Source organism: Lithobates pipiens, unplaced genomic scaffold (genome assembly GCF_037356315.1).
Source record: "Lithobates pipiens isolate NorthernLeopardFrog02 unplaced genomic scaffold, aLitPip1_a1.2 Scaffold_18, whole genome shotgun sequence".
In the NCBI taxonomy this organism is placed as follows: Eukaryota; Metazoa; Chordata; class Amphibia; order Anura; family Ranidae; genus Lithobates; species Lithobates pipiens.
Window position 1 is genome coordinate 159,156,474 of NW_027507758.1, and position 25,122 is coordinate 159,181,595.

The window sequence follows — 25,122 nt, forward strand, 5'->3', positions numbered from 1 at the left end:
TTGAACAGACATCATTGCAAAGCAATCTTGATTATCTGGAGCACATTGCACTTGTGTGCCAGCCAGACCCTCATCTATTTCCTAGACCCCAATGGTCAGATGCCAACAAGGAAAGCTCCCAACATGTGCGTTTCAGTATGTTTGATGCAACATTGAAAAAAAGAGCAGGGTTACAGCTCGTACAACATTGATGAAGGGTGGAGATGTAGGCAGCACATAAAACTTGAGAATACAAAGATAAATGTGTACTAGAACTATTATTTAATTCTTATTTAAAGAAAGCAGAGAGGCGAGTGGAACTCTGAGTAGGAGAGCAGGCAGTAAGATGGAGCATACTCACTGTGGGTGTTAAACTAATGTATACAAAAACCTTCCATTGCCACGGACCGGAAATAGGAAATGTGTTTCTATTTTAAATATTGTACAGGTTATGGATTCATACTGTGTGTATATACACGCATATTAACTAAATTTATTCTTTTTCAGTCTCCTCACTTGGTCCAGATGCGAGCAGGTGTGAAAGCTGGTGATGTCCCATTACAAGACAGCATACTTTGTGACGGTCTTAATGATGCCTTTTACAAGTACCACATGGGAATAACTGGTAAGATGATTGCAGACGAAACTTTTAGGGCCGATTCACACACAGTGAGTTGAGAGGCCTTTTACAACCTGTCGCCTCAAGGACACACAGAGCCACAATTGTTTTCTGTGTGTCCCATTCACACTGCAACACAGCCCAGAGTTGTCCTGCAGCATGCTGCGATAAAATGTATGACAATGCACATTGTGTATGCGGTTTCACAGGCATGTCATGTATATATGTTAAAGCTCAACTGTAGGCAGGCAAAACAAAAATGAAAGTAGTATTAAACCCTAAAGCAAACATTTATTATATTGCAGCTTACCAATTGTTGAGATGTGGTGACTGCATTAGTTTTTCTTTTTTTTGTAGGCTTTCTTTCCTTTTCTTTCATGTGATGGCCAGTAAGTCTGTTGTTTTTCAAAAGAACAAGCTCTCTTCTGGATGTATTTGTTTACAGGGATGTGACAAATCATTTGCCACTGAAATGGGTGCTTACAGCAGCTTTTATTTTATGTAATAACTGTATTCTAAAGGGAGAAACATTGTTTGCTATATAGATTAGAAAAAGAGCTGGGGTCTGGCTTCAATTTGTTAGTGTAGCAAAAACTGCTAAAACATCTAACTACCCTCCTCCCAGATTAACCGCTTCAGGACAGCCCACCACACTTATACAGCTCTGCTGCACTGAATTGCGTACATGATTTTGTATATCTGGTTAGTGAATGACAGCACAGCGGACGCGTGCCCCACATGTCCGCTGCCTCAGCTGTGCTGTCATTCACTACAGCACAAGTCGATCATCGGGTCCTGGCCGATGATTCGTGACAGGAGAGCCTGTGTTCATGAGAGCCCTGTGTGTATAAATGCAGTGTACCTTTCCTCCTATATCCAGCCTCTGCATTCTATGTACATGTTCCCTTCTGTCTATTCATACTTACTTATATATGGCATGGTTTATTTAGGGTCTCCAAACTTTTTAAACAAAGGGCCAGTTTATTGTCCTTTTAGACTTTAGGGGGGCCGGACTATGGCCAGGGGAAGTGGAAATTTCCTGAAATCGGTGGGAGTAAACATCCTCACATTTGGTATTAGGGGGAGGAGCAGCGCTCCATTATTTGTATCATTGGGAGAAATGGTGCCCTATTGTTGGTGTCAATTGGCAGAATAGTGTCTCGTATCAGTGGGAAGAATATTTCCCCCAAAGGCTGGATAAAAGCAAGCAAAGGGCCAGAGTTTGACGCCCACTGTTCTACAGAAAAGCTCTAAAAAAAAAAAAGCATTCCATTTCCTCCTGCTCTACTGTGATCTAGTGCTACTTCTAGTTTTGAGGTCCACCCACAATCCTCAAGCCTCACAATCATCCAGTGGGCATACAGACTTGATAGTTTGGCCCTGATGAGTGTTTTTTTTTTTTTCTTTTTTCATGTGGATAGGAGATATTGAGGCTAACTGGCCTGATATCAGTTGTTGCCTTTGATCTGCTGTGTTTTGGATAGGCACAACAACAATCTAAAACTGCTAGCAACTGTTCTTTTCACCTCATGTCTATCGGTGACTTACGGAGAAACTACCACCTTGCCCATTAGGATCAAAGTGACAGTGACTGTGCAAATCTCTGCCTTTCCTAAGCTACTGTATGCTTACTTCTCTAGCACTCCCCCACCATTCCTCCCTAATTCTAGGGCCAGCACTGCAAAATACCCAACCCACAGAAGAATAGTGCCCCATCGTTGGTATTATTCAGATGAATAGAGCCCCATTGTTGTCAGTGGTGGAAATGGTGCCCCATTGTTGTCAGTTGGCAGAATAGTGTCTCGTATCAGTGGGAGGAATAGTGCCTCAAGGGCCCAATAAGGAAAGCAAAGGGCCACAGTTTGAAGACCTCTGGTCTATGCCATTACTCCTTTTATGGTCTTCCTTTCTTCCAACACTGGTCTTGCTTCTATGAACTTCTAGGCTGGAGCGATCAGGTCTGAATGGCTGGACCAATAGCCTGGTTGTAGGAACATTTGTTGAACACTGTGAACTGAAAGTGCATTTAAAAAAAACGTATTGATAGTTATCTTTATGTTACTGTGATAACTTATGTATTCCCTCAAATATAAACTGTATATATCTTGTCTTGTTTCTTTCCTAGCTGAAAATGTGGCCAAACAATGGAAAATATCCAGAGAGGAGCAGGACCAGCTAGCAGTTCAATCACAGAACAGGACTGAGGCTGCACAAAAGGCTGGCCATTTTGACAAAGAAATTGTATTCGTTGAAGTGCCTTCCAGGAAAGGTTTATACAATTATTTTTGTTTTAGTTAACTATAGTGTCTATTTATGTTCCTCTGTTTAAAATATTGCATGCAACTCATGTGAAACATTACCAACATGGTCTTATTTACAATTTTGGATCTGCCACTTCTTTTATTTATAGCTTATGTTAGGGACAGATTTACTTTATGTATGCACACAGAATATTACAGTGGTTCTAAATCCTGGACATTTTTTTACCTTGCCTGCGATAAAAGAGGAGTATAGGATTTTTTTTCCCCATAATCATACTTACTTAGGTGGATGCAGCATTGGTCCAATACTGCATTTGTCCCCTGCCGTCTCTTCACTGAGAACCGAGCCACCGAACACCTCCGATGGCTCGGTTCTCTCACTTCCCCGAGCGGAGAGCTGCTGCCTGTCAATCAGCAGCTCTCCTGCTCTGCTCCTCCACGCTCATTGAAATGTTGAGCTGTGGAGGGGTGGGGAGTGCCCATCTCAGCGGCTCGCTGAGACGCCTTTCAGTCAGGCACCTGGCAGATTCAGACTTCCAGAGTCGGGACTGATCTTGGTGACATCAGCAGAGAGCGGACTTAAGACCGCTCTCTGCTGAAACGGGTCAGGAGTGCAGAACGAATTGCACTCCTGTGACCCATAGGAGAAGGCCAGCCGCATGAGCTCAGGCTGGACTTCTCCTTTTTAGGGTAAAAAATGCCCCAGTGTTTGTATCGCCATCAGACCCCTTTATACCCACCTGAGTCCTATCTCAATACAGCTCTGTGCCCATCTGCAGATGCTCTCCCCTCTGCTCACAGGGGCAGCAGTGGCAGCCATTGGCTCCTGCTGTTGTCAGTCAAATTCTGTAAGCAGAAAATGGGGTAGACAGGTCCGAGCTGGGCTGTGTTTGTCAATAGAGAAAAAGACAAAAGCAGGGCTACCGCCTCCAATACCCAAATAAGTGTGTGTGTGTGTGTGTGTGTGTGTGTGTGTGTGTGTAAAGGCCACTGGTGTCAAGGCTCAAAGCCACTGCAGGCTCATTGTCCAGAGAAATCCAGAACATTACTGTGATGCTCAGAATGTCAATGCCAAGCAGATTTTCAAATACAAATTGTGAGGTGTGGTGGATACACAAGTTAAAGACACGTGGACCCCAAGGTTTGAATCTCCACTGGGATTTTGACTTCAATTTTGGGTGATCTTGCTGCCTCTCCCCCCCCGCATATGCTGCTTTTTTGTTAAATTTTTTTATTTGGTTTTGACACTTTGTGAAGTGTTTTTATTATAACTATGAATAGGTGTTATTTGCTCATACTTTAGAGGGGTTCTAAACCCTCATGGTTTTTCAACTTAATGCTTTCTATGGTGAAAAACCCTTTGTCATGCTGCAGCCCCCAAGACTCCCCCTTTTACTTACCTGAACCTGGTCTTTTTCTCCCCAGGGACAAACACACCAGCCAGCTCTAGCTGGTGTCCCGTATCCTGATTGGATAGATTGATAGCAGCACAGCCATTGGCTCCCACTGCTGTCAATCTATCCAATGACGCAGGTGCCGGGTCCTCGTTTCTGTGTCAATAGATGCAGAAGCAGGAATCGGGAGCGTGCCCGCAAGGGGGGGCCTGAAGAAGAGAGCTTCTCCAGTGGAACACTCGAGAAGAGGAGGAGCTACTAGCGCTGCTGAGGGACCCTAGAAGAGGAGGGTCAGGGCCACTCTGTGCTTAACCACCTGCACAGTGGAGGTAAGTATGATATGTTTGTTATTTAAAAAAAACGAGGGTTCAGTAACCCTTTAATGTTTTGTGTGTTTAAAAGATCAATATGTATTTGCTCTTTGTTTTTTTTGTTATTGCTATTATACTTTTATGGTGTGTGACTCCTTTTAAAGATTGATTACCTGTCCCTCCCTATGTGCATGGGCATTTTTTGTGTTAGCCATGACTATGGCTTCCTATGGTGGCACACTGGAGACCTCAGAAGAGGAGGCTTGGGGCTGCTCTGTGCAAAACCATTGTACAGAGCAGGTAAACATAAAATGTTTGTTGTTTGAATTTTTATTTTTATTTTTTTTAAATACCTTTTACAAACACTTTAAATTAGTTGTAAGCCTCAGACATAAAAATAAACAAAGCCCTAACCCCAGTGTATACATGTCTAAATCCAGAGCACTAAGGATCATTTTTGTCTGTTGCCCTGTTCCTCTGCTATCTGCATAAGTGATTTCTGACAAGTTTTCCTGAATAAAGGTGACGGGGAGGGATCTCCAGCACACAGCCTGTTATTAACAGCCTCAGCTCTGTTTCAGTATGCTGTGTGAAGGGGGGGGGGGGGGGGGTGTCCTTTGAACACAAAGGCTCATCTCACATTTACCAAACCACATCTTGATTATCCCCAAGACTTTTATGGAAATATTCTGTGGACTGATGAGACAAAAATGTACTTTTTAGAAGGTGTGCGTCCCGTTATATCTGGCATAAAACGAATACAGCATTTCATAACAAGAACATCATACCAACAGTCAGACATGGTGGTGGTAGCGTGATGGTCTGGGACTGCTTTGCAGCTTCAGGAACTGGATGACTCACCATCATTGATGGAACCATGAATTCTAAGCTCTACCAGAAAATCCTAAAGGAGAATGTCCGGCCATCAGTTTGTGACCTCATGCTCAAGTGCACTTGGGTTATGCAGCAGGACAATGATCCGAAACACAACAGCAAGTCCACATCCAAATGGTTCAAACAAAGCAAAATTTATGTTTTGGAGTGGTCTAGTCAAAGCCCGGAATTAAAGCAGAGGTCCGCCCACCACTGCAAAAATTAAAAGCCAGCAGCTACACATACTGCAGCTGCTGGCTTTCAATAATCAGACGCTTACCTGTCCTGGAGTCCAGCGATGTCGGCACTGCAGCTGATGTTTTTTCCATCGGCTGTCCGGTGCCGCCGCCGCCATTGTGGGTAAGTGTGCATGGCATTTGTTTTCCCCAGTCTGGTGCCACATTTGGCACCTTTCCCCCCTCCCCCCCGAAAGGAGCCAAATGTGGCACCAGACGGGGGAAAAAACGAATGAGTGGAAGTTTCACTTTAGGTGGAACTCCGCTTTAAATCCATTTGAGATGCTGTATCATGACCTAACACATTCGGTTCATGCTGGAAAACCCTTCAATGTGGCTGAATTGAAATAATTCTGCAAAGAGTGGGCCAAAATTGCTCCACAGCAATGTGAAAGACTCATTGCCAATTATCACAAATGCTTGATTGTAGCTGTTGTCGCCAAGGGTGGCACAACCAGTTATTAGGTGATTGCTTTTTCACATAAAGCCAGGCAGATTTGGACAGCCTTTTGCCTTAATAAATTAAACTATCATTTAAAAACTGCATTTTGTAATTACTCGAGTTATCTTTTGTGTAATAATAAAATTGATTTGATCTGAGTCATTGAAGTGTGACAAATATGCAAAAAATAAGACATAAATCAGAATGGGGCAAATACTTTTTCACAGCATTGTAGCTGTCTAATTTCTAGTTTATTGGTATATTATCTGTTTTTGTAAGCTTTATTTCACTTTTTATCAGGTCCAGTTGTAGTGAAAGCCGATGAATTTCCTAGACATGGCAGCAGTTTAGCAGCAATGGCAAAATTAAAACCTTATTTCCTCAAGGATGGGACTGGAACAGTAACCCCTGCCAATGCCTCAGGTTGGTGAACTGCCCTTATTATCATTGGAGTCCAAATTATATACTTTTTCTGTATTTTAGAAGAGAGAGAGAGGCTTCTACTGACTACTGTAAGCAACAATAAGACAATGTGTAAAGTTAAAAACGTTAGTTCATGCTGTTCTCATATATTACAGAAAGTTTCCATTATTCCATTTTGCACTGGCGTTAAACCTATGTACTTAAAGGATAAGTCCATCTTTTAGGGGAAATAAATTAAATGCACCCATGTTTTCAGGAAATAAGTGGGAAACCAAGACACCCTCTGTTTCAGAAAGTTTGTGCTACATATCGTGGTATCTTATGGGCCCAGAGGAATTTTAGGAATTCACTTGTCATTGATCTCAGGTGAAGGGCTTGGAATATGGATTGGACGGGTTTGCAACAAGTGCAACAGGTTAGGGAGAATAATCATTTCAAAATTTTAATTGTACCAAACCATCTCTGTCCCATCCCTTAGATCTTACCATACAGTCCTAAGTGGGGAGAAAATTTTCCTTAATTATTCTTTTTAGGGAAGGGGTGATACAGGCACCTAAATATCATTAGGGCGGCACAGTGGCTAAGTGGTTAGAATGTCCACCTGGCAGCACTAGGCTTAAAAAACGAATCTTAGGAAGCATTATTATACTGAAAGGTTGGTTGATGCTTGGAATAAACTTCCAGCAGAGGTAGTGAGCCAGTCAACAGTAAATGGCTTGAAACATGCTTGGGACAAACATAGATCTATACTCGGACAAAAAAGTTAATGAAAAAAAAAATAAAAAACATGTATATTAAAAAAACAAAAACAAAAAAAAAAACAAATTCGATGGACTACTCGGGCTTTCTTCTGCCGTCACTTTTCTATGTTATTTGTGAACACACATCTGTTTAAAAATCAAGGTGAGTAGAAAATTCTGGACAGCCACACTTTAAATTTAAATTTCTTGTGCCTTTATTAGAACATCAGGATCACACTGTACATGTCACATCAAAGTAATACAGAACCAAAAACCACTGACGCGTTTCACACTAAACGTAGTGCTTACTCATAGCTACATGTCTGTTTAAGAGATAATCAGAATGGCAGATATTTTACATGAAGTTCTTATAGTAAAACCACTATTTAAAGTAGAAGTCTGGGATATATCAAACTACTCTAAAAACTGCTCCCTCGCTCACCCTAACACCTATACAGAAAGATCTGTGTACTTGCCCATTTTCAGGCTGCTCTAGTCCGGTCACATAATCTCCCGTGTAAGCCAACGCCTAGCTATAGGACAGAGTGCTCAACAACAGCTAGAATTCCATGAGCGGTGACGTCACCCATAGGCTTACTATGACCCATCCGTTGTCAGTGGTTGCTCCTCTCCCTTAAAGCCGGTGTTCTGCTGAAAACTCCAACTCGCCAAGATCTCCAACCATGTCACTTCTAGTGACTGAAGCACCAATAATTGGAGATTTGGACGAGTTGGCTGTTTTAACAGAACAGCGGCAGCGTATACAGTACGATACACCATTTAATGAGTGGACCTTGTTAGTCCTCCCGATACTAACCAACAACATGGCTGCCTCCAAGGCTGCAACAACTTTTTTCCTCCTTACCCGGTGTTCTGTCAAAACCGCCAATTCGTCACGTACTGTACTGTATAAGCTGCCGCTGTTGTGTGAAAATAGGCAACTCATCGAAATCTCCAATTATTGCTGCTGGAGAGTCACCAGAAGTGAGATTTTGGCTAATTTGAGTTTTTGGCAGAATTCCGACACTGGCTGACACAAGAGAGCAGATCGCATGACTGGGCCAGAGTGGACTGAAAATAGGTAAGTATACAGATCTTTCATTTACATGTTTAGTATAGTAGAAGGGGAGAGAGAGCAGTTTTCGGATTAGTTAGGTATATTCTGGACTACCACTTTAGCTTGATTTGTCTAAAAAACTTTTGCAACTTGATAAGAATCATTCAGATGACATTGTTGGCTCTGATGCAGCACTATTAATGTCTTCTTCTCAGGCATTAATGATGGAGCAGCAGCAGTGATTCTCATGCGGAAATCTGAAGCACATCGCAGACACCTCTCTCCTTTGGCACAGATTGTGTGCACAGCTCAGGCTGGTTTGGATCCATCAGTTATGGGAGTTGGACCAATCCCAGCCATCAAAAAAGCTGTAAGTATTCACACAGATGAATTACAATAAGTTGATCTTAAAGATTAAAAATACTGTTCTGTCATGTCATCAGTGTTCTTTGCTGTCAGTATATTTAATGTCATTACTCAACAAAATTTTGCTAACACAGTCAAATCAAGACCATTGCTTAAAGTAGAACTGTAGGCAAAACTTTCTTGGGGACCCCCAGGTCATCAGAACCACTGGCCTCGTTTGGAAGATTTCCCCTCTATTACTTTTCTGGGGACAACTCTAAATTTGGGATTTTCCATTACTTTCACTTTGATAATGGTCAGCAGGACAAATAGGCTGAATTTCCTTAATGGGAGCACAGACAGCAATAAAAACTGACATGAATTCTAATCCCTCTACACTGAACAACTGAAAAAAAACAAAAAAAAAATGTTTTAACTTCAGTTAATACTTTAATACTTTCAGATTGCTTTTATTTAAGGTTTTTCCATAAATACAATAAAATAAATACATCTTCCTATGCAGTTTGACAGAAGGTTGCTTATTAGCCCATCAAATGGCCAGAATTAAATAACAAGTTTGCCCCACACAGATTTCTTTTTTGCCTAAGGTAATTTTTACCCCCCCACGAATTTCAGTTGGGTTCATCGCAAAGTTTGCAAACCGAACCCAAGCAGATTCTCTCACATCGATTTGGGATCCTTCAGAGAACTATTCTAGGATGAAGAATGTACTCAAGTTCTAAAGGTGACCAAAGGCATACAATTTAAGCTTGGTACACACTATGAGAAAATCGGAAGTAAAATTCCATACAAGGCAAGACTTTCAAAATGAAAATTTCCAAAGGGACAATCTCCAAAATGTTTCTCGTATGTGAACAAAACCAAAAGATTTTTGTTTAAGGTGTACTGTTTTCGTGCGAGAAAAATCAGATTCGAAAAGACTCCTCATGATCATAAACAATTGACAACAACAAAAAAAAGCCTTTATCATACGTGAATGTTTGTACATTGTTTCCATTTTCCGTTCCGACTTGCTGTGAAACGGAGGAAAACTGGACGTTCGTTTGCCTGTTTTTTTTTTTTTTTTAATAGTGTTTACCCAGCCTAAAATTGCACACCTCAGGAGCTTATGAGTAATATTGAAGTTTATAGTTAATCATAGAACAATATGGTGACCGGGGTAATTGGCGCTACCTCATTACAAATAAAATCTCATTACAAATAAAATGAAGATAAATCCTTCTTCCGGGATTCCTCAAATCCTTTAGAATCCTACTAATTTCTATTAAAATCAAGAAAAAACGTCAACAAGAACAATTCCTGCTAGAATCTATTACAATCACAAAGATGGTCTAATGTGTATCGGCCACAGCCCTACATAGTAAGGTCGGTATATATAATATATAGTCCCGAATAAATCATGTGTCCATCCTAAAAGATAAAATAAAAAGGACTATATGCCAAAAGATGATACTAAATGCGATTTTTCAAGTTACAAGCTACTCAAATATCCCAAAAAAACAAAAAACACTCTTCCTACTGGAAATTAATTCCTAAGATTGACAGATAGATCCAGTAAACAAAGGAGAGAGGGGAGAACTAGAAACCAAAAAAACAACAAACAAAAAACAAAAAATTCCTTTATCTGTTGCTAAGTGCAATATTGCCTAAAATCGCATTGGTGCCAAGATGTAATTAAATCAACAAATTCCCAGTAAGAGGCATATGTATATATGTGCTAGTGAGATTCTAATTCAAATCCTGGATGTACAAGCTATAAAAGTGCAAACTATAAAAGTGCAAATGCTATTACAAACATATATATGAAAAAAAAAAAATATATATATATATATATGAAAAGTGCATCAGAAAGTGCAAGTGAAAAAGCAAAAAATCTGAAAATCAATCAGCCAACAAATTAAATACACAATCCATAGTGAAAAAATGTATATGCTTAAAGTGGGGTACCCCCTAAAAAAAAAAAATTAAAAGTCAGCAGCTACAAATACTGCAGCTGCTGGCTTTTAATAATCGGACACTTACCTGCCCCAGGGTCCAGCGATGCGGGGGAACGAAGCCCCCCCCTCGCTCCCCGCTCCGCTCGCGGCGCCGTCATGCATACTGTGGGCACCCGGCTGTGGCTTCACAGCCGGGCACCCACTGCGCATGCGCGAGCGGCGCAGGGCGCCGTGATACGCCGTACAGTCACCTGGGACACATGACAGGTCCCAGGTGAATGTGCGGCGCGAGGGGAAGTGATGTCACCAGCCTGGGCAATGAGGAAGGCAGATTACGAGGGACCCCCTAGCAACCGGTATTTAGAGGTGAGTAAAAATTTTTTTTTTTGCCAATTATTTTTTTTTTTTTTTTTTTTAAGAATTTTAAGCACTTTTAATTTTTTGGTGGCAACACCACTTTAAAGATGATTAAAATAAAAAAAAATAAAAATAAAAATAAAATTATTATTCAAATCCTGGATGTACAAGCTATAAAAGTGCAAACTATAAAAGTGCAAATGCTATTACAAACATATATATGAAAAAAAAAAATATATATATATATATATGAAAAGTGCATCAGAAAGTGCAAGTGAAAAAGCAAAAAATCTGAAAATCAATCAGCCAACAAATTAAATACACAATCCATAGTGAAAAAATGTATATGCTTAAAGATGATTAAAAGAAAAAAAAAAAAAAAAATTATAGATAAAAATACAAAAATAGTGTCCAAATTATCCAAAAAATCTTCAGTGGTGCAATTGCAAAATGTTCAAAAGTGACTTTAGTGCTTCTTGTGCAATCTTCAACGTGACTTCTGTGTTCCCCCACAAGATACCCCACTCACCAGAAGAATGCACCCCTGCAGGGGTAGTTCGCCTTGAGATCAAAGTCTGCCGATATCCAGCTCCTCAATCGCATCCAGAGGGAGATTTCATATGTCCTCATAAGAAAAAAATTGTAGCCTCCATAGTGTAATTTGTATAAAAAATCAATTTATTGCCACAAAAAATATTAAATAAAAAACAATAATAAAAACCATAAAATAAAAGGTGGAAAAAGCGAATCTCATATATTGAGAAAAGATATGGAAACACAGTCCACTAAAAAATCACTCAGCCCCCATATGTAAATAAATGGTGTCGTTCCAGAAAAACAGATTGTAAATCATAGAACCAAGCTGAGAGAAAGATAATAAACCACACGCTAATGGCACTTTATCCCAAAAAAACAAAAAGGACTATGAGTGCAAAAACCACTTAAAAGCAATGTCCCAGGATATACCCTGTTGCATAGGGTCACTCCAGTTTTTGTAAGTCCCCCAGGGATAGAGCCCTTCTAGCGTGAATATCAATCCGACCGTGGAAGCCGTGCGGTGGATCCGCAGTTTCGGCTTGCACTCCAACTGCGTTCCAACGAACGTCGGCGACCCGGAACTGACGTAATAGGCGTAACTCCGTCGACAAAAACTGGAGTGACCCTATGCAACACGGTATATCCCGGGACATTGCTTTTAAGTGGTTTTTGCACTCATAGTCCTTTTTGTTTTTTTGGGATAAAGTGCCATTAGCGTGTGGTTTATTATCTTTCTCTCAGCTTGGTTCTATGATTTACAATCTGTTTTTCTGGAACGACACCATTTATTTACATATGGGGGCTGAGTGATTTTTTAGTGGACTGTGTTTCCATATCTTTTCTCAATATATGAGATTCGCTTTTTCCACCTTTTATTTTATGGTTTTTATTATTGTTTTTTATTTAATATTTTTTGTGGCAATAAATTGATTTTTTATACAAATTACACTATGGAGGCTACAATTTTTTTCTTATGAGGACATATGAAATCTCCCTCTGGATGCGATTGAGGAGCTGGATATCGGCAGACTTTGATCTCAAGGCGAACTACCCCTGCAGGGGTGCATTCTTCTGGTAAGTGGGGTATCTTGTGGGGGAACACAGAAGTCACGTTGAAGATTGCACAAGAAGCACTAAAGTCACTTTTGAACATTTTGCAATTGCACCACTGAAGATTTTTTGGATAATTTGGACACTATTTTTGTATTTTTATCTATAATTTTATTTTTATTTTTTTTTTTTTTTATTTTAATCATCTTTAAAGTGGTGTTGCCACCAAAAAATTAAAAGTGCTTAAAATTCTTAAAAAAAAAAAAAAAAAAAATAATTGGCAAAAAAAAAAATTTTTACTCACCTCTAAATACCGGTTGCTAGGGGGTCCCTCGTAATCTGCCTTCCTCATTGCCCAGGCTGGTGACATCACTTCCCCTCGCGCCGCACATTCACCTGGGACCTGTCATGTGTCCCAGGTGACTGTACGGCGTATCACGGCGCCCTGCGCCGCTCGCGCATGCGCAGTGGGTGCCCGGCTGTGAAGCCACAGCCGGGTGCCCACAGTATGCATGACGGCGCCGCGAGCGGAGCGGGGAGCGAGGGGGGGGGCTTCGTTCCCCCGCATCGCTGGACCCTGGGGCAGGTAAGTGTCCGATTATTAAAAGCCAGCAGCTGCAGTATTTGTAGCTGCTGACTTTTAATTTTTTTTTTTTAGGGGGTACCCCACTTTAAGCATATACATTTTTTCACTATGGATTGTGTATTTAATTTGTTGGCTGATTGATTTTCTGATTTTTTGCTTTTTCACTTGCACTTTCTGATGCACTTTTCATATATATATATATATATATATATATATATATATATATATATATATATATATATATATATATATATATATATATATATATATATATATATATATATATATATATATATTTCATATATATGTTTGTAATAGCATTTGCACTTTTATAGCTTGTACATCCAGGATTTGAATTAGAATCTCACTAGCACATATATACATATGCCTCTTACTGGGAATTTGTTGATTTAATTACATCTTGGCACCAATGCGATTTTAGGCAATATTGCACTTAGCAACAGATAAAGGAATTTTTTGTTTTTTGTTTGTTGTTTTTTTGGTTTCTAGTTCTCCCCTCTCTCCTTTGTTTACTGGATCTATCTGTCAATCTTAGGAATAAATTTCCAGTAGGAAGAGTGTTTTTTGTTTTTTTGGGATATTTGAGTAGCTTGTAACTTGAAAAATCGCATTTAGTATCATCTTTTGGCATATAGTCCTTTTTATTTTATCTTTTAGGATGGACACATGATTTATTCGGGACTATATATTATATATACTGACCTTACTATGTAGGGCTGTGGCCGATACACATTAGACCATCTTTGTGATTGTAATAGATTCTAGCAGGAATTGTTCTTGTTGACGTTTTTTCTTGATTTTAATAGAAATTAGTAGGATTCTAAAGGATTTGAGGAATCCCGGAAGAAGGATTTATCTTCATTTTATTTGTAATGAGATTTTATTTGTAATGAGGTAGCGCCAATTACCCCGGTCACCATATTGTTCTATTCTTTGGAAGAAACCCCAATTGGAGTTTCTTTCCTTGTGGGTGGCAGCAACCTAGTGATATAAGAGTATTTGTTTTTAGCCATTGTTATCGCTATCCTTTCTGATTTTCAAACCCCCATTGTTGTTTAGCGCGGTTTCTTCATTTTCATACTTATAGTTAATCATGTTCTTCATGTAAGCATTTCCAGACCTTGATGGACATTCCCTGGCTGAGCCTATTTTAGGGCCGGTTCACACTATTGCGATGCAAGAACCCTGCGAATCAATTGCGGGTTCCCGCATCTCACCCGACACGCACGACAGTTCACGCTGCCATATGCGAACTCCTGGGAAGTGTCATTATATATTAACTACACCCCCATTTCAGCTAGCATATCGCACTGCGAACTGACAGTTCGGACATGAATCGGATCGCATTTGTGTGAACACACATACGATCTGATTCTGGTCCGAACAGAAAAAAGGGTCCTGTGCGTGTTTGCACTAAATTCAGTGCTATATCGGCCATACTATCTTTATGGCTGATATCGCACCGCACAGACATTACATGTAATGTGAACAGCAGTGGCGCTGCGAATCACATGCGATGTCTGCCATCGCAATAGTGTGAACCGGCCCTCAGTGCAGAAGACAAGAAGCTCAGTTTTCTCAGCTGATTATTATTTCTCTTCCCTAAGAAGCTAGTGGCAGGGGTGGGGGTTGTTTTGCAGACTGCTTCTGTTCCTCATCCACAGATCTGAACATCTAGCAGTCAGTTGAACCCAATATTGATTCACAGCTAAGGGCTCCCTCCCCACTCCGCTCCCAATGTCTTTCCATTAAAATAAATGGAAACCCAAAAAAATGCATGTTAAAGAACATAGTGCACGTTATTGTGCATTTTCAAAGCGAGTTGCAATGCGCATGGTATTGAAAGTCAACATGCGTCATAATGAACATCATTTGTGTTCCCTCACGCTTACGTTTACCTGTCTCATGATGCATCCACGTGTGCATTGGGATTCATGTTGAGATGTGTGTTTTGTTTGTTTTTTTGTTTGTTTTTTTTACTGCAATGAGAAGTCCATAAAGCAAAAACACAAAGGTGTGTATCCAGCCTTAAACTGGCCATACACAGTGCAAATTTCTTTCCTGCAACCACAGGTTGCAGGAAAGAAATTTGCTTGATTTCCCCCATCAACACAGACAGCGTTGACAGGGGAATCCCTCCTGCCGATCCACTGTATTTTCCCGGCGGAAAATACAGTGAGAAGACAGTGATTATTGCTAGCGGCTGTACCAGCTGCTAGTGATAATCGCAAGAAAAATCCAGCAGGCTGGTTGTACCCAAGTTTATCGATCAACTTGGTACATTTAGCCTGCCCATACATAGTTCCTGCTGAACCAGCCGAGAACCATCTTTTTATTTGGATAGAGAAGCATTAAATCCCCTGTCAGATTATTTTTGATCTGTGTCATGCTAGGGGAGATTTTCCTCTTCTTTTTTTTTTGTCGTAGAGATGCAACGGGAAGTGTGAGAAAATCTCCATAAAGTGAGAGCGACTGCAACTATACAGTAGATATAAAAAGTCTACACACCCATGTTAAAATGTCAGGTTTCTGTGATGTAAAAAAAAAAAAAATTAGATAAAGATAATTTCAGAACTTTTTCCTCCTTTAATGTGACCTATGAACTGTACAACTCAGTTGAACAACAAACTGAAATCTTTTAGGTGAAGGGACTAGGACTACATACATATGTGCTTATTGCCTGAGCTGCATACATAGATGCATGGATGGCAAAAATACTTGTATATCTGGAATGTTTGCATACCTGGGTACCTGCATACTTGCATACCTACGGGGTTGTATAGTGGTAGCAACATTGTCTAGGCCTGCATCCTTGTGAACTGCGTATTCATTTGTCTAATACATTCACTTTATTATTTATCTGTTAGCCCTTGTATACACGGTCGGACATTCCGACAACAAAATCCGTCGGATTCTGTCCGAAACTGGTGTTGCATACACGCGGTCGGACAAAGTTGTCGTAAAAATAATTTGCAGCCTTGTCAGTCATTCGCAGCCTTGTCAGTCATTTGCAGCCTTCAATTGCAGCCTTGCATGTCATTTGCAGCCTTCAATTGCAGCCTTGCATGTCATTTGCTGCCTTCAATTGCAGCTTTGCATGTCATTTGCTGCCTTCCATTGCAGCCTTGCTTGTCATTTGCTGCCTTCCATTGCAGCCTTGCTTGTCATTTGCAGCCTTCCATTGCAGCCTTGCATGTCATTTGCAGCCTTATCAGTTTCTTTTGTAGGCTTTCCATTTAAAAATGGCGCGGCCGAGGTGTATCTCGGCGGCGCTCTGTAGCTCTCAGCCGTTCTCAGCTATTTTCGGCTGTTCTCGGCTATTTTCGGCCAAAAATGGCCGAAAGCTGCCGAGAACGGCAGAAGGGGCAGAGGAGCTAGCGATCGACAGGGGATCGGCGTATAACACGCACCCACGATTTTTCCCTGATTTTAACCACTTAACAACCGCCCTTAGCCGATTAACGGCTTCAGGGCGGTTGTTTAAGTCTGAGAGGCCGTTAATTAACGGCCTCCCAGAATTCTGCTCTCGCGCGCCCCCTGGGGCACCGTGACCGCCCCTGGGGCCCCCCGAGAGCATCCGTGACCTTCAAATTGGCAAAAAGCTCAGGCTCCTGTTATAAGATGCACAATAATGTAATGTTATGTTTATTCTGGCACTGACAAATACTTGTGTGAATCATATAGTAAATCATCCCCATTGTCTCTGATACTAAAGACTGCCATACACCCTCTCGGCTGCACCAAACCCTGTTAAGTGTATAGCCAGTTTTACATTGTCATTCAGTAGAACAAATCATTGTAGACAGATCTGCCAGATGCTCAAGGATTAATTTTTTTTTTTGGCAGGTTGAAAAAGCTGGATGGAGCCTTGATGATGTGGATGTATTTGAAATAAATGAAGCATTTGCAGCACAAGCATTGGCAATTGTCAAAGAATTAGGGTTAAACCCTGATAAGGTAAGATCTGTTGCCTTCATTTGTTGATCTTGGTAATTGTGCCTCAAGCCTAGGTTTTAGATTTTCATGGAATTGTGTCTCTCGATCATCTAGAAGTGTTAATTGTGCCTAAGCAGTACCCTGAAAATGTACCTTTTGTCTTAATTTTCCCCTGATAAATATTAAGCTTTTTCGTTTACCTGCAACATCTTTTTCCCGGGGTACATTAAAGAACACAAAGGAGTTGATATGCATGATTTTGTGGGATATGCCCACACCTTCAGGTGAAAGTGAAAATCCTAATTTCCTGATCGCACATCACAGGACAGAGTCAATGCCTAAGTTTCCATAAAACAACAACAACAAAAAACACAATGAATATTACTTGCCTTCAGTAAGATGTGTCTCTAGTGCTGCTTTGTCCTCATTTCCTCCTCCAATGCTCTCGCCTCCCTACCTCCACCATCGTAACGTTGCAGTGCAGCAGGGGTTAACAAAATCATGCCTGTCCTTTCTGCCCAGCTGCTCCATTCATAGAAGCCATTACTACAGCTTCTATAAATGTTATTAATAAAACGGGATCTATGTAGGGAGGAAGGGTGGATGATTGGAATGTCCTCTCCTACATTCATAGAAGCTGTAGTAGCAGCTGTAGGAAGTAATATCTCTTGTACTGATTTTTTATTTTATTTTGTTGAAGGTAAGCTTAGACTTTAAGATTCCTGACTACTTGGGATGATCCAAAGCACTAAACATAAGGGATAGGCAACACCACAACAAGGCCAACAAGCCCAAAATCAGAACGGGGGGAACTCCACTACAAAGCTGCCTGCTAGACCTTCTGCAAAAAACTGGTGTCTGCAAAAGCATGAACCTCTATCTGTCAGAACATGGTAAACTGTGTGAAGAGAATACCAGAACCACAGAATCTTCATGCTGAATGGCCCAAGAAGCACTGACACTCTTGGTAGAATGACCCTGACTAGAAAAGGAGGCAACTTGCCCTTTAAAGCACATACCTAAGAAATTTGCTCACAAATCCACCTAAAAGTTGTGGATCGGGAAGCAGCCTGACCCTTATGAAGACCCACGGTTAGAACAAACAAGGAATCGGACTGATAAAATGAAGTTGTAGATGGAAAAACTCAAATAGTTCAAACAGCATCTAAATAATAAAACACCTTCTCTTTAGTATGCTTAGGATTAGGACAAAAAGATGGCAATACAATGTTCTGATTCAGGTGAAATGAAGAAACCACGTTAGGTAAGAACAAGAACCAATGCCTCAACAAGTCATGGTAATGGCAATCAAAAAGACAACCTTGTGCATAAAGAGAGACAATGGAAACTTTTTGAGAGGTTCAAAGGAATAAGACTAAAATAGACAGGATCAAATAAAAGTCCTGTGGAGAAAAGGGGCGGGAGTTGCGCACAAGTGGAATAATCTGCCAAAATAAGCTCCACAACTTACTGTTGGGAATGAAACTTAAGAACCTTACACCAAGTGAAAAAAGGCCTTCCATATACAATGGTACACCCTCCTGGAGGTTGACTTTCTAGCCTTGAGGAGGGTAGGGATTACAGAGTCTGAAGCTCCCCCCTCCCCTTAGGGCTTGGGCTTTAACAGCCATACCTTCAAACAAGTGATCGTAAAGCAGGAGAGACAGCACATCAGCAAAGAGATTGATGATGTCTGCATACCTACCACTTGTCTTTTTGGCCAAGTAGGTGTGATCAGAATCACTGTAGCAGCATTCATCTTTGTCCTGTGCAACAGATGAGGAAGAAGCTGCAGTGGAGGTAAGAAATAGATCATAAAAAACTGATCCCAAGGAGTCACCATGGTGTGCACTACAAACACCCGAGGATCCCTAGTTTAGAACACAAGCCTGTCCAATTTGTATTGAATCTGGGCACCAAGAGATCCTCATCTGGCATACCCCACCAAAAACAAAGCTCTGTAAATATATCCGGGTGAAGGGCCCATTCTCACAGATTCAGCTACTGATGACTAAAAAACTCTGCCTGCTAATTTTCAATTGCAGAGCAAACTGAAACATGCAGTTCTGCCCAAGATAAGATCAGGTCTGTTTCTTCCTGAGCAGTCTGACTTCTTGTTACTCCTTGATGATTTATGTATGCCACAGCCATGGCATTGTCCAACTGTACCCTGATGGGCAAGACCCTATGGTACACAGACCACTGTAGAAATGCCAGCCACATCGCCTGAAGCTCCGGGATGTTGATTGGCAAATTCCGCTATTCTGATCACTGCATCCGCAGTTCAAGATCTCACAATTCATTGGGAAGAAAGGTTTCCCAGCATCATTGTGGATATCCATCATTCCAGAGCTGAACTGGACTTGGGAATCGGTTGCATGGGCAGATCCAAGGACCTCCTGACACAATATGCAGTCTGATACTGACTGCATATTGACCTTTATCGAATAAACTTGAGGACTGGGGGCCACATTGAATACAGCTGCTATCTTCTACAGCACCATCATGAAGGCCTTTGGACTTGAAGAGACAGTACTTTTCCTTTGCCCTGTTGAGTATTCATGTCAGAACCAAGGCCGGCCTCTGAAGTTTCACTATCTAGCTGAATCTCTCCAGCACGTGTATCATCTGCTGGACATTTAATGTCAGTATTTGAGCCAATTGGTTCCTGAGAAGCCAGGGTGATACCCCAGAATCTGAGCCAGCACTCTTGAGGCTGTGGATGGATTGAAAAGTAATTCCACAATTCCAACAGGGATGATTCTCCACTGGGAAGCACAGAAACTGATGGTGAGGCAGGAAAATTTGGATATGTAGGTAGGCATCCTTGATATTCACTGACTCCAGATGGTCCTCCTGATGAAATGAGGCAGTCAGACTGGGTGGACACTATACTGAATTTGTGGATTTTTTGTGGATCCCAAGACACTCTTGAGTGCATAAAGTGCAGAAGGGAAACCCCCAGCTTGTAGCCTCTGAATACCATGCTGCAGACCCAGTCACCTGAGACTTTCTGAGTCCAAGCAACAGTGAAGGCCAGTAGATGTCCCCCCGCCCGCTTAAACACCGGAACCACATCCATCATCTGGGTCCTGTGCGGGTAGAAAATAGCTGGATGAAAAGCTAGAGTACCTTGAAGTACCCAGTTTCTTGTAGCATTCCTCCTCCATGGGGTATTGGTGAGAAAAACACTTTGGAAGTGAAAACACCTTCTCTGGGTGAGCCCAATCAGCATACATCACTTCTAGTAATTGAAGGTGCCCTTCAAGGTTTGGCGGTTGCAAGGACCAAAAATTAGTTACTTTAGGGCTAGAGCATTCCAGCAGTGGTAAATGTGCATCACATCTGTGTCTAAGACAACCCTGGCCCTGATAATCCTCCTGGGAGGACTCCTCTACAGAGGATTCCTGATCCTCAACAGCTTCATCTTCATGAGGAACTTCTAACTTTTAAGCAAAATAATGGTCAGTGCCCATCTGCAGCCTCACCATTGCCATCAATGCAGCCTGATCAATGTCCATCTGCAGCCTCACAAGTGCTATCAGTGCAGCCTCATCAATCCACATCAATGCAGCCTCGCCATTGCCATGAATGCAGCAGCCTCACCATTGCCATCAGTGCGGCCTGATCGATGCCCATCTGCAGCCTAGAGGGCACAGGGAGGGGGGCAGCATGAGCGCCGACAGATTACGTACAGTGAGAATCTCCTTTGATAGACAGAACAGTGATCCAGTGGGGGCCCAGGGAGCAGGAGATTCTTGCTGTATGTAATCTGACGGCGCTTGTCCTGCCCCTCTCCCTGTCCCCTCTGAGGCAGCTAAAATTTAAGTATTGGCGTATAAACGCTATTTGCACCCAATTTTCATGGTGAAAAAGTGAGTGCTATACGCCGATAACTACAGTACCTTTTGAAAGCATTCTTACTGTACAGCATTTCTTCACACTTGCCTAAAACTTTTGCACAGTACTATGTATGTGTTTATATATTTATAGATCTATCTCTAATGAGCTGCCACTCATCTTAAACTAGAAGCATAATATGGAGGAAGCTTCATTTCTCTTCTCTTTTTGGATTTCTGCTTTTGCTTAAAGTAATTGTAAAGTCTCGTTTTTTTTCCTATAAAAATAACAAACACATTATACTTGCCTGCTCTGTTGCACCCAACCTGAGTCACAGCTTTCTGTGTCCAATCGGACGTGGAGCCCCGCCCCCCTCTCTTCCCTGATTTGGCTAGCTGACTTTGACAGCAGTGGGAGCCAATGGTGCCACTGCTGTGTCTCAGCCAATTAGGATGGAAGATCTCGGATGGCTGAGACATTTGTGGACATAACTGGACAGAGAGGGATCTCAGATAAGTATTAGGGAGTGATGGGGAGGCTGCTGCACACAGAACGCTTTTTATCTTAATGCATTAAGATAAAAAAAAAAAAAACACCTGCCTTTACAACCACTTTAAAACTGTCTATAGCTGTTAAATGGGATTTAGCTTGACCTGGAAACCACAGGAGGTGAAAATAACAACATAGTTTGGATACACACCCCTAGAAAGCTGTGTTCATGAGGGACACAGATAGTAGAGTTAGGCAAATATTATAAGAGATTAAGGCTTTTATTAAAAAGAGAAAAACAAAATGTCTGGGCCAACTTCAGTATGTTGCTAAAGTTGTTTTTTCTTTTACAGGTTAACATTCAAGGAGGCGCCATAGCTCTGGGTCATCCTCTTGGAATGTCTGGTTGTCGTATTTTGGTGACTCTTCTTTATGCTCTGGAAAGAACTGGTGGCAAGAAAGGAGTGGCTGCCCTATGTATAGGTGGAGGCATGGGAATAGCAATGTGTGTTGAACGAACCAGCTAAAATCAGCATTATCCATGCCTGCACTTATTTTTTTCAAATTTTTAAGGTTTAAATATATATAATTTTTTTTTTTTTTTTTTTTATCACATGCTCTCTGGTTAATAGGAAACAGCAACTGTTCCTGTTACAAAGTGCAAGTATTGAAGATGCACTGTGACATTCCACCCAAGTTGCAAGTAATTTTAGACATAACCAATCATTATTTTAGTATTTTTTTATTTTTTTTTATTTTTTTTTTTATTTATTAAATTTTGACCTTAATTTTATACATTTTTTTTTTGGTTTAAAGATTCATGCATTTGGCATAAAAACAAAGTTGTGTTTTTTTTTTTTTTTAAATGTAACTAGGTTGTGCGCAAAACTGATGCATTTACTGTGTATGGGAGTTTGAAAGCTAAAGTACCCATTAACAGTAGTGGTTACTGAAATACCAGTTTTTGATGATGGCTTTTACAGTTGTTAATAAATTAATTTAAAGCACAACTCCAACCAAAACATTTTTTCTCCTTTGAAACAGAGCAGATAAGGGTTAGAGCCGCTGTGTACTTATTGGAAAGATTTCTCCTTAGTGCTTGTCATGACATGAAGTGATGGGAAAGCTCCCTAAATGGACACTCAGGAAAAAACCTCTTTCTAATAAAGGGAGAGTTTTAACTTAGGATAACGTATTGATTGTGCTCTAGTCTTTCAGATTTAAAGGGGTTGTAAAGGTTCGTTTTTTATTTTCTAAATAGGTTCCTTTAACCACTTTCAGACCGGACCAATTTGCTGGTCAAAGACCAGACCACTTTTTGCGATTCGGCACTGCGTCGCTTTAACTGACAATTGCGTGGTCGTGCGACGTGGCTCCCAAACAAAATTGACGTCCTTTTTTTCCCACAAATAGAGCTTTCTTTTGGTGGTATTTGATCACCCCTGCAGTTTTTATTTTTTGCGCTATAAACAAAAATAGAGCGACAATTTTGAAAAAAACGCATTATTTTTTACTTTTTGTTATAATAAATATCCCCCAAAAATATATAAAAAAACATTTTTTTCCCTCAGTTTAGGCCGATACATATTCTTCTACATATTTTTGGTAAAAAAAATCGCAATAAGCGATTATTGATTGGTTTGCGCAAAAGTTATAGCGTTTACAAAATAGGGATAGTTTTATAGCATTTTTATTAATAATTTTTTATTATTTTTTTTTTTTACTAGTAATGGCGGCGATCAGCGATTTTTATTGTGACTGCGACATTGTGGGGGACCCATCGGACATTTTTGACACATTTTTGGGACCATTGTCATTTATACAGTAATCACTATATATATTATATATACTTATATAAATGCAGTGATTCCTGTGTAAATGACACTGGCAGTGAAGGGGTTAACCAGTGCGTGGCAGTGTAGGGGTTAAGTGTTCCTAGGGATGTGTTACTAACTGTGGCGGGGTTGGGCTTTCATTTAGTGAACACTGATCTCTGCTCCAATCACATGGAGCAGAGATCAGCGTCACTAGTTGCTAGGCAGAATGGAGAAATGTTGTTTACAACGGCACTTCTCCATTCGGCCGCTCCGTGAGACGATCGCGGGGATGCCCGCAGCGATCGAGTCCGCGGGTCCCGCGACCGGACTCACGGGGGTCCCGACCAGCGCGGGAGCGCGCCGCCGCCGGCGCGCTCCCGATGGCAGGGCGGCAAATTTAAAGGGACGTACATGTACGCCCATTTGCCTGCCCGTGCCATTCTGTCGACGTACATCGTCGTGCGCTGGTCGGCAAGTGGTTAAGCTAGTGCATTGTTGGTTCACTTATCTTTTCCTTCGATTTCCCTTATAAATGTTTTTTTTTCTTTGTCTGAATTTCTCACTTCCTGTTCCTCCTCAGTAAGCTGTTCAGTAAGCTGTTCTGGCTGACTAACCACCAGCTCGGATGATGGTGAGAAGTTTACTGAGGAGAAACAGGAAGTGAGATATTCAGACAAAGAAAAAAAACATTTAGAAGGGAAATCGAAGGAAAAGGTAAGTGAACCAACAATGCACTAGCTTAGAGGAACCTATGTAGAAAATAAAAAACAAACCTTTACAACCCCTTTAATGGCTTAAATATATTAAAGGGTTAGTTCACCTTTGCCCAAAAAAAAACTACCTATGCAGATAAGGGGTGTCTATTGATAAAAACAAATTGTGTAGCTGTGACTAAAGTTGAATTATACTCTTGCTATAGGTGTAAGCTGTTTAGATACCACACAAAGCCTGACTGAAAAACTCCCAGGACGTTGTTAAGAGAAACCTAGTGTAACTTTTCACCTTCACCATCACAGGAGTGAGCTCTCAAAAGCTGAGCTCAGAGCTACTGCATCGGGGAGAGAAGGCATGTGAGGGGGCTTAAATCAGAGAAATCGGGAGCTTTCCGCACTGGGGATAAAAGATGGGGCATACCGGAGGCCGCCACATTAATCCTCAATCTTAATCTGGGATGGAGGATCCAGCTTCAGGTTAGAGAAAGAGGAATAGAAGTTCCAAAAGGACTGGACAATTTCTTTAGGAATAGCGGCTTTCTTTCCTCCTGGACAAGAAATCTGTGGGACATATGGTAGAATGGTGATGCCAGGGGGGATCAAGCAAGAAGTCTGCCACATTTATTACCAAATTCATAAATGTGTTTCTGCCCCCTTTGCAATGATGCGTTTGCCTTAAACATAAGAAGGTTGGAAACCTGACTACAAATGCATGGGAGGTCCCATTCAGCATTAGGGGAAGGGACTAGTTTATGAAGAGTTTCTAAACGATGGATCACAGTGAGTTAAGGGTATATTCTCATTCCTCTACCATTTGACCATGGCCCCATGCTTGATCAGAACCCCCAGATCACCACTTTGTGGGCCTCTCAGATCACCCCAGGATCACATTCAGGAGTTTTTTTCGTTTGAAAATACCATGTTATCTCTTTTAGAACATTTGCAAGGATGGTGGGGTCCTGTAGGAGGCTTTCATTCAGCTTCCAGGTCCAGCTTCCAGGTCGCTGCACTAGTACATTGGGGGTCCACAATGTTGTATTTCAGGATAATCGCTGCATGGTCTGACCAAGTGGTCAAGCCAATTGAGATGTCAACAACGAAATGTAAGTGATTATGAGGGAGAAGAAAATAATCTATA

At 41.2% G+C, this 25,122-nt stretch overlaps 1 protein-coding gene across 1 annotated transcript in view; it reads left to right on the plus strand.

The window, feature by feature from the left end:
* The window catches only part of ACAT2 (acetyl-CoA acetyltransferase 2), a 41,128-nt gene extending 18,664 nt beyond the window's left edge, over positions 1-22,464 (plus strand). The window contains exons 4-9 of the mRNA XM_077486310.1: positions 487-604; positions 2,724-2,867; positions 6,416-6,538; positions 8,551-8,705; positions 17,036-17,146; positions 21,808-22,464. Of these exons, the coding sequence (XP_077342436.1) occupies positions 487-604; positions 2,724-2,867; positions 6,416-6,538; positions 8,551-8,705; positions 17,036-17,146; positions 21,808-21,981 (825 nt within the window). The 3' untranslated portion in view covers positions 21,982-22,464. The remainder of the gene's footprint in view (positions 1-486; positions 605-2,723; positions 2,868-6,415; positions 6,539-8,550; positions 8,706-17,035; positions 17,147-21,807) is intronic.
* Positions 22,465-25,122: the final 2,658 nt, after the last annotated feature.